This window comes from Liolophura sinensis, chromosome 9 (genome assembly GCF_032854445.1).
Source record: "Liolophura sinensis isolate JHLJ2023 chromosome 9, CUHK_Ljap_v2, whole genome shotgun sequence".
Taxonomy (NCBI): Eukaryota; Metazoa; Mollusca; class Polyplacophora; order Chitonida; family Chitonidae; genus Liolophura; species Liolophura sinensis.
The window spans coordinates 16,901,486-16,912,330 of NC_088303.1; the positions used below are offsets into that span (position 1 = coordinate 16,901,486).

The window sequence follows — 10,845 nt, forward strand, 5'->3', positions numbered from 1 at the left end:
TTCTCTGGTTGAATTTAAGCCAGAATGTGTTGTACAAATGAGTATTGATATGTTCTCAGGTATGTCAGGCTTGGCCAGCATAAACCTCACACTCTTGCATTACACTCGGGTATTCACAAGAGCACCACACCTTATTAATGCTGTTAATTGTGTGTAACCAGACACTGAATACACTATTAATACATATGTAGCTATATAACCCTGGGGCCACTCTATTTGGCCTTGTTAGCAATGATTAGAGCAATTATTCCCATGCTGCATCTACATGTAGCTCTATTCGCTGTGTCCATTTCGTTTTGTTGTTTGTACAATCAACTTCACACAGTCATCTATGCTTTTGAATCAAATGGCATCAAAAAGTACAACTCAATGACACTCTCCGCTTTTTCAACCTGTAAGTATTCTTTTTGATCAACCAATGTAAGGCTTGAACACTTTTCACATAATAACACGCAAACCAGTACTCAGTTCTAAACATATAAACAGGGCTATTACATGAAAACAAACAAATATTTCAAACTCATTGTAGCCTGGAGTCCTCCATGTTTATCTCCTATTATTAGGAATTCAGGTTTCATAAAATTCACTGTATTGTCCTTATTACACCTACACACTAATTAATCTGGAGCCATACAAATGACGATCTTGCCTTATTCTATAGGCTATAATACAAGCGGTTTACATATACTTGCTCCATTCCAAAAATATTATGGCAGGTAAACATGTATGACTTCTCTTCTTGATAAGATGATTCCACTACGCTGCATGAACCAGCTACGATGAAGCACCGTCAGTCTCAAATTAATTCACATCCTTGTACACCAACCACCAATAATGAACAAGTAAAGTCCATGCACGTTCCAGGTACCGCTAACTTCACACAGGTGTTTGTAGGAACATGTCAGTGACCACCTGATCGGCGGTTACCTCGGTCTTCCAGTCAGTTAACACCTGTGCTCTGGTCAAGTGGTTATCAGAGTTTCACCTGTGGTATAAATATCCTCTGAGGGAGAAAATTCAGCCACTTAGAAAAACTCAGCTTACTCAAGTCATATATAGTTCATATAGAACAAAGCTACCTAAAAGAGTACAAGTACATGCATGTACATGTGTAGATTCAGATTGTATAACAGAAGTCCTCTGTTACTGGACACCATCAACGCAATCCTACAAGAAGTTTCTTCTTTGATAAACAAAGGCACCATATGTGACAATATCATATCATGACATTGTACTATAAGTGATAAGTGATCACTTTGAAGTCCACCAAAATGGTTCCAAACAAAAGTTGGAAGAACTTCGATAGTAGAGCCCTATCTCCACCTATACCGATAATGACTATTATCAAAGTTCTCCATGGACAACTGTGGGAAAACACAATCCAATATACACGCCTCAGGGCCAAATATAGCATATGTTCTTATCTTCATAACCATCTCAACTGGAAAAGCTAGCAACAATGTCCACATGCATTCCCAGCCCCTAAAAGAACTGAAGTAGGGCTGCCTACATTGTGTCAAATCATTAACACAGGTGGTCCCATTATGTATGATGGGTAACATAGGAAGGCTTTTCTTTCAGAATGTGGGATAAATGTAAAGGTGTTAAAAGTCTTTTGTCAAGAGGATTAGGATCAAATCCATGCCACTCTATAGTCGACACAGAGCTAAAAGAACTCAAACATGCACTTCTCAATTAATACCATATCTTTACGTATTTATTTACTTGATCAGTCTTTAATGGACAGTCTAGTTAACACCACATAACCCTAATTATAATACCAACATATCCAATCATATATTTTGTACATCATCTACAGATATATTCTATGTTTTATAATAAGGACCATTTGGTTACAGTGACTTCACTTCCCACCAGAGTCCCTTCCCTGCATGTATTTCTTAATGACGCTGAATTAAGCATAATGACTACCCAACAATCAGACTTCAGTACTGGGGTTGATAAGTTCAGGCTTAGAGAAACCTTTTTTCTTTACAATAGAAACTTAAGACAAATATTGACAGCAGCTCAAAAAGATGCATAGTTAATGTTAACTTACATCAGATTTTTTTCAACTGATTTTGAATAGATTTATACAAAGTTTTTTTCATAAAGATTCTTCTTATATCAAGGCTTACAGGAGCACTGCCTTTTAGTGTAATTAATTCATTATTTTTGGTTTTCTGGAAAACATCATTCAGTTTATTACATAACATACCAAAACACTGTTATTAACTTTATTTTATCAAAACACTCCTCTTACTTTTATGACATGACTTAATGAAACCCCACTGTTAATAAACAGTACACATCCATATATTATTAAATTATGAAAGGCTTAAGTTTATTACAATATTCTAATAAAAAAACATGCAGTGTTCTTCTGTTAGCAACAATAATTGCTGCAACAAAATTTTTCAGTTGTTAGAACATACATTTTCAAATTATTAGAAACCTTACAGAAGGCCACCCGACTGATTGACTCAGACAGTTGATTGGTCTGGTGTTTGTACAGATCTCCACTAGTGGGTTTACAACGCTATTTATTACAGCTCACCTGTCTTTGGTACCCACCTTAGATCAAAGCGACTCAGGTGTGACCTCATTGTTTGTGCCATTCATAGTTTACTCCATGACTGCTCACTATCTGACGCACTCATCTTTAGGAATATCTATGCAAACCAAAACTACCTGAGCCCAGACATGTTCCTTAAATTCCGAATTCAGGAAGTTTAACATTCATATATCTTAAATGTGGATCTATTTTATAAAGAAAACTCTCATTTTTCATTACGGTGTACAGAGAGATCATCATATACACGAATCTTTCTCAGCAGAAAAATGTGACAACTCTTCAACACATGGACAGGATCTGTATGCGTAAAACTGTAGCTAAAATGTGAGGATATGGACTACTTTCAACCATCATAAATTAAACACAGGTGATGTGTGGCAGACACAAGTAGCCTATATCTTACAGGGACCTTACCCCACACTGAGTAACAGGGAGAAATCAAAGAAAAATTAACAACTGTTGGCAGGGAATCCCCTATTTTATAGCTTACTCATGCAATCACAGTGTTTGATTTCTTTATTCCATTGGAGTTTTACACCGTACTCAAGATGACTTCACTTGTATAACAACAGCCAGCACTATGGTGGGAAGAATCTGGGCAGAGCCTGGGAGAATTCCACAGACAGCCACAGCTGCCAGCAGACCTTCCCACATAGAAAGAGAAAAAGCCATCATGAGCCCGACTTAAAACTCACAGCGGCCGCATTGGTGAGAGGCACCTGGGCCACTGAGCTGCAACCCCTTGGCCACGGAGGTCACTCAAATTGTGTGCTGAATTGGCATTTCAAAAGTTCACACAGAATTATTTTGCAATAAAGGAATAAATCCAGTTGATATGATTTCTAACAGCTCTGTTTGGTATGAAAAGTAACATGTATACAACAGTAAGAGCATCCTGCATACCTGAATCAAGGTTGTATTTTAATATAATGACTACGGAATTGGGTAAAAGGATGGCGAAAACCAGTGTCAATATGCCTGTTGCATCATGGGAGAATAGCCATGACTGCTTCTGTGGTTTACAGAAAATGCTTACACTTAAAAGTAAATACTGTATCTCTCTAAAAATTCAAATGAAAAAAAAGATATAAAACTTTGCTTTTAGTGTTGACCGTTCCATCATTCCAGTAGCCAGGACATCATGCTACCTTCCAAAGAAACATTACAACATCTTTCTAACTGAAACAGATCACTCAGAATCAAACAGATGAATAAGTTAGTCATGGTTCACATTTCAGGTCAAATTCTAGGTAATTATGGATGTGCCAGACAATTCTTCCATCAACAATCTCCTACAATCATACAAATTCCAAAAACTATATTTATCAGATAAATCAGGTTCCCAAATTATTTATTTATTTCTTAGGTGTTTTACACCGTACTCAAGAATATTTCACTCATATGACTGCAGTCAGCATTATGGAGAGAGGAAACCCACGACCATCGGCAGACAGGTTCCCAAATTAAGCTCCCCAGCACATATAAACCGTGTTTATGGTAGGATAAGTGACCCTGGTATGTTAGCTTACCCATGTCACCCAGGTTAACATCAGAGCCTATTCAGACCCACTAATGGCCCGATAAATGGTGGCTATCCCATGCTGGGCCACTCCACTGTTATATATGACCACTACAAGAGACAGGTAACCCCGGCTGCCTCCCACCCTCAGACTGACATACCTGAGAGCAGGGCTATGGGAATCCCATGGCCATATCACCCAAAGGTTCAAGGATCTGGGTAAACAACTCACAAATATAGCAGAATTTATTGAGAGTTAATCATTCACAGCCTACACATTTAACAGTATATGTATTATTAAAGTCTATTTGAATGAGTAGGCCTACAGAGCAATATTTCAAATCTATGATGCCAGCTAGTTATACATAGAACCCATAAATTGAAAAGTTTCACCAAAATAATTCCTAGAAGTTCGTACTAAATTACATTTCTGCCTCTGGTAAATTAGAATACATGTATCTAAATTTCCGTACAAGGATATGTGTCTTACATCAGAATATTATCACATATCCCACTGCCTTGAGTAAACAACTGGCTGAAGTCTTGTATTATAGTATGTGTACAAAAAAAAAATATCAAAGAAAAGAAAGAAAAAAAAAACAAAAAAAAAACAGGCACATGTACTAAAAGATATGTTTTAAAGGTTGAAAAACTAATGTATTCCAAATATGTTTTGCACTGGTACAACATGTTTGGACGGACACCACTTTACATTGGTGTCAGTTACAAGCATGAAAAGCTAGACAAGCAGAGTTAATCCCCCTGATCTGGCCTTTTATATGCAATAGAACTTTGGATTGTATGACTGATTTGTGTTTAATACCGTACTGGAAAATATTTCTGACACTGATTGTGGTCCACGTCAATTGGGTGAATGAAACCAGTGTGCCTAGATAAACCTGAATAGCAGGAGGAAACCAGTCATAGACGAAATCACAGTGCCTAGATGAAACCTTATTGACTTGAAACAAGGCATTCAGAGAACATGCCTGATTGAACAGATTGTTCAAATCAGGTGACAGATTAAAATACTAAGCTTTAAACAACAACATAAAGTAGAATGACATCGTCACACACATGTCAGATATTATTGTAAGGTATTCAGATATTCACAGGTTTAATCAGCGTGAAAATATGGAATTTTAAGTACACCATAATAATGAATATGTTTGCATGAAAAGTTTTATTATGCTATGCATATGAAGGGGGTTAACTATGAAAATAAAAACAATAATCAGACTGTCCTTATAATGCACGAAGATGTGTAAATGATACAAAAGATATACACAAAGTTTCAGGGAAACTGGTGCAATACCTTAGCAGGAGTTTGTACGCCTGAAAATCCACTATTGTACCTATTGTGTATTGATATTGGCTGGTTCATGTACCAGCATTTATATAGGAGCTAAAAAAGAAAACTTAACCTTCCATCCGAGTGTGTACATTTACGCACCATTAATAGACTAGGGAGAAAGAAAAATAAAAAAGCATAACCTTCAATTCTAATATGTACACTCACATACCATACCTAAGATAAGGGAACTAAAACAACATAAGCTTAACCTTCCATCCATGTATGAGAACCCAAAATACAGAACCTGAAAAAATAAAACTTAACAATACACCAACACTGACACTTTTGTCCTCTCCCACAATACCTCTCCTTACTTCATTTAGGCCAGGTAAAAACCAGCATGCATTGCTGAACTCAGGGTTACACCTAGATGATACCTGAATGGCTAGTGGAAACCAGCATAACAAGATGAAACTAGAGTGTCCAGATTACAAGAGTGTTCAGTCTACAAGAGTGTCCAGATTACAAGAGTGTCCAGATTACAAGAGTGTCCAGATTACAAGAGTGTCCAGATTACAAGAATGTCCAGACTACAGGAGTGTCCAGATTACAAGTGTGTACAGATTACAAGAGTGTCCAGATTACAAGTGTCCAGATTATAAGAGTGTCCAGATTACATGAGTGTTCAGTCTACAAGAGTGACCAGATTACAAGAGTGTCCAGATTACAAGAGTGTACAGACTACATGAGAGTCCAGATTACAAGAGTGTAAGGATTACAAGTGTCCAGATTACATGAGTGTTCAGATAACAACAGTGTACAGACTACATGAGTGTCCAGATTACAAGAGTGTCCAGACTACAAGAGTGTTCAGATTACATGAGTGTCCAGATTACAAGAATGTCCAGACTACAGCAGTGCCCAGATTACAAGAGTGTACAGATTACAAGAGTGTCCAGATTACAAGAATGTCCAGATTACAAGAGTGTCCAGATTGCAAGAATGTCCAGACTACAGGAGTGTCCAGATTACAAGAGTGTCCAGATTACAAGAGTGTCCAGATTACAAAAATGTCCAGACTACAGAAGTGTCCAGATTACAAGAGTGTACAGACTACACGAGTGTCCAGATTACAAGAGTGTCCAGATTAAAAGAGTGTTCAGTTTACAACAGTGTCCCGATTAAAAGAATGTTTGGCAGTAACTGATGAATCAAACCATTATTTACTTGATTTATTTATTTGATTTGTGTTTTTACACAGATCTGAAAAATATTCTTCAGAATAAAATTACATGCCCATATTACAGGTAAAAGTGTAAACTACACTATACAAGCCTACCAAAATAAGAGTTTGAAAAAGCTATAATAATAAAGTTGCCTTCAAAAAATTGTTGATATGGTATTTTTGAACGTGTGCAAAGATGCAGCTGATACATGTATTTCGAGAAAGGTAACTATATTTGGGCTACTCTAAAATACATTTGGGCCATTCTTAATTAGACTGGACTTGCACTAGTCGATATTTTTCCTAAAATCTCCAGCACAGCCTCTTTAATAAACTCTGAGTGTTTAGTCTAGTCATGTCTAGTCGATTCTAACAAACAAATATGGTCAGAGAACAATACATGGCCTTTGCCAGAAACTACAGAAGCTTATTACACAATGCTGACTCAGTTTATGGAGGCAACAGTGCAAATAAAGGTGGACTTACTCTGTGTAGGAGAACTCAGTGTTGTTGTCCATACTGTGTCTTGAGAGAAATGAGACAAATGTACATGCATATGCTCAATCACTCTGAAGTTAACTGTGTTTAATCATCCAACATAAATATCCGCTTGCTCTAAGGATCCCATTAATTTGCAGTCTGTATCACCGTAAGAGTGTGAAAACCTTGAATTTTGTAAAACTGTTGCTTTCGTGCCACCAAATTTTGTATCATATCCACGTCTCATATCCCTGTCAGACCAATGAATTGTAAGGCTTGTAAACTCTTGTTACTGTCACCCACAATGCACACATACCACCCACAAGTTGAACCTCACAAGGTTTGAACCCTCATAAGATTTCCTTGTCAAACCACATGATCTGCAGCTCTTCAGTTTAAAATGGTAACATCTGAGAATTTTACCCCCTCAGTATAACTACGGTTCAAGCTTGCTGGTTCGTCCACCTTTCTATGCAGTCGACAATAAAGACTTGCCACTTGGCTTGACAGGCTGTCACTGTATGTCACAGATAGATGTCCATCTGGCCTTTTACAATCCAAACTGCAGAAGCAATTATGTTAAAAACTGAGCTGTACACTTTTTCCTAAGCACTGGAGTTGTCCGTAACTTCAAATACAAGTACCAGCACGGACCAATTCACAGGTAAAACAGCCTTATATCCAGTTCTTTCTTTGTCCAGTAGAGGACAATGACTTGAGGATATGTCTTGATAAAGAGAAAATTGCTCCAACACGTCCAAGTATATTGACGTCAAAGTAAATGGTTATCGTCGGCAATACTCTAAAGATGGAAGCAATCAGGTTTTTGTTCCCACTGGAGTCAGAAATAAGTCCCTGGGGCTAAAGCACGAGTTATTTCCTTGGTGTATACAGTAAGAATTAGACACTAATACGAGAAAGTCCAGTAACCCACTATGGTGTGTCATTCATTTCCCTCGTGAGCATGTAATAAATGCAAACACTCACTCTAAAAGCTTTCAAATCGTGTTATTGGGTGCAGGAGCAGATCAATTCCAGCATTGTCAGGTAAGCTTGCCCTGCAGAGTGCAGTAGTAGGGTGTATAATGACAAACACTTGCCCCAGGTAACAATCCAATAAATATTACACTGACAACTCTCATAACACACGTAGGCCATGAAAATCTGATGCAAAATCAATGACCATATTGATTGATTAGCGCAATGACTTAACACTTCACAGGAATCAGTATGCGTTAATGCCTTACTTTATGTAATTACCGTACACATATCTTTGTTTGAAATGATAGAAATGAACAAAATCTTTTGTATGTTTTTATTTTCACAAAATCCCAAGATAACTATTCCCGTGAATCGTAGTTGCCTTTTAACTATGGCCCAAGTCAAATACAACAAATCTTAAAAAAAAGTTTTGAGCCCCAATCCATGGAGCTGACTACATTTGGAAGCACCATGGGATTTTGCTGCTCCTAATGTAGCATTCATCCAGCAGATGCAGGTTTTCCTGGCCTACCTTACATGTGTGATACAGTGTAATAACCCATATCACAACTATACAGCCATCCATATCACACATATACCATTCCCCTATCTCACATGCCAACACGCATAGGGAAGCCCCCCCCCCCCCCCCCCTCCGTGATAAAGGTGTCCGAAATTATAGAAGAATAAAGGTACGTCTCTGAAAATGAAAAATTCAAATCACCAGTTGTGTATACGACTTTGATTGAAAGCGAGCCTCACGTAATGATTCACATTCAACATAGTGAGCACATGGTTACTTCGCTGTTCAAGCCTGTGTAATTTGACTTTTGTCAGTTACATTTTATTTCCAATCAATAAGGTCAAGCTTTGTTGCATCTTAAGACTAGACATAGCATGAACTGAAAATTCCACAATCAAGTACAACAGGCAGTTCTGGCCCTGACCAATTCAACATTATACAAAACTCTATACAAAACTGGGTCTTGAACTATAGGCACTTACATATATATATATATGTGAGTGTCACTTAGACTGTTCAACTCACAGTGAATCACTACCAGTAGAGTACGTCGTCCATTTGGCTTACACAAACATGCCACCTTATAATGGTTCTAATTGCCACTATGCTGTGTAATGGCTGCTGTACATATAAGTCTGTTAAATATTTGCTCAGATTGAATGCACAAGTTAATGGAAATTTCTAACAACATTTACCATGCTGGATTTTACAAACTCATTGCTACAAAAACATGACTGGTGTTTCAGAACATATTCAAGAAGCTGATGGCAGTCCCAGGTTTTGGAGGAAACAACCTGTGTGATTAGGGTAAATCTCTCCCATTTTTCGGTATATCTGCATGAGAAACTTCCTGATATAACAGTCTAGAGGGCTCCATTTACTTAAAGACTTGGGGAACCAATAGAAACCATGGATTGGTTCATGTAATGAAGGTAGAGTCAGAATGATGACATGGATGCCGTTTTTCTATAAATGTCATGGCGACAAACTATTTTGGGATGGAACTATTGCATTTGTGTTTTCCATTTTTCTTTTCTTGTTTTGTTTGTTTTTTTTTGTGTTTGTGTTTTTTCATCAACAATATTCTACAGGTTCTCCTATGCTTGCATACGGAATCTATACTTGATGTACCATATTCAGACTGATTCCTAAAGCTACATTCATATAACACATGGCTGTAAATAATAAAATGTTGGCTATGAATGCTGATGGACATTCAACTGAAATTCATAACAAACAAAAACAAAACACCAAATAGAGTACATACACACATGTGTAGGCCTAATCAAATTGAAAATGTGAATAAATCGCCCTAAAAGTTAATCTTTCAGAGGTGGAATGATTGAGGAATTAGTATAATAGCTACAAGAAGAACACAATTTCAGCAGACAGCTGGGCTGGAAACAACAGGTCACACGCTCTCAGTACTGTGAAGTAAGGCTTCATAATTTAACACATCAATACATGACATGGGTTCACAGCCCACAACCTTCAGAGAAATCAATTTCAAAACCCAGCACCAACATTAAACAGAAGTACCCCATAAACCACCATTTGAACGATTAAACCCACCACCATCTGAACGATTAAACCCACCTAAAAATAAACTTAAAGACTTTTTCAGTAAGCCAAAGCTTTGATAAACTGATTGGTGTGAGTCTTCCATGTACTAAATGATTTGTGTCAACACAAAATGACGCCTAATTGAGGCAGAGGCAGCCAGTTTAAAACACTACCTACGTGTTATAAATACATGTTGTATTAAAGCAAAGGTTTGCCTATACATACCATCATTACATGTACATAGAAAGATAAAATAGAATGTGAAGCAATTATCACATGATGTATAAACTTAATAAAAGAAGATTATGCCGCAATAAATATTCTGAAGAATGTATACTTCAACTTGCCCCAGATAAATAATCGGTATGTACAGACATGACAGAAAATCTAACTGCTGCGAGGGCATGTAGGCCTACTGTATGTAAAACATTGTTTATGTCTCCACTTGCTGGGTTTTTTTTTTAAGAACTAAACTACAAAGTGTATAAAAAAAAATTATTTCGTTATTCCTCAGTCATTTGGATGATGAAATTGTTACAAAAAAGTCTGTTACATGTCACATAAAGGAACAGATTCTTCCAGTGTATTTAATGCTCGTGTCTGGAATAGACAATTTTTTTTCATTATTATGGCACTAAAATGAAACACTCTAAATAAAACAGAATGCAGAAACAGATAACCATCA

At 37.1% G+C, this 10,845-nt stretch overlaps 1 protein-coding gene across 1 annotated transcript in view; it reads right to left on the minus strand.

Moving 5' to 3' along the window:
• LOC135475895 (uncharacterized) overlaps positions 1-7,231 on the minus strand; it is a 28,299-nt gene extending 21,068 nt beyond the window's left edge. The window contains exon 1 of the mRNA XM_064755845.1: positions 7,100-7,231. Within this exon, the coding sequence (XP_064611915.1) occupies positions 7,100-7,131 (32 nt within the window). The 5' untranslated portion in view covers positions 7,132-7,231. The remainder of the gene's footprint in view (positions 1-7,099) is intronic.
• Between the last annotated feature and the right edge of the window lie 3,614 nt (positions 7,232-10,845).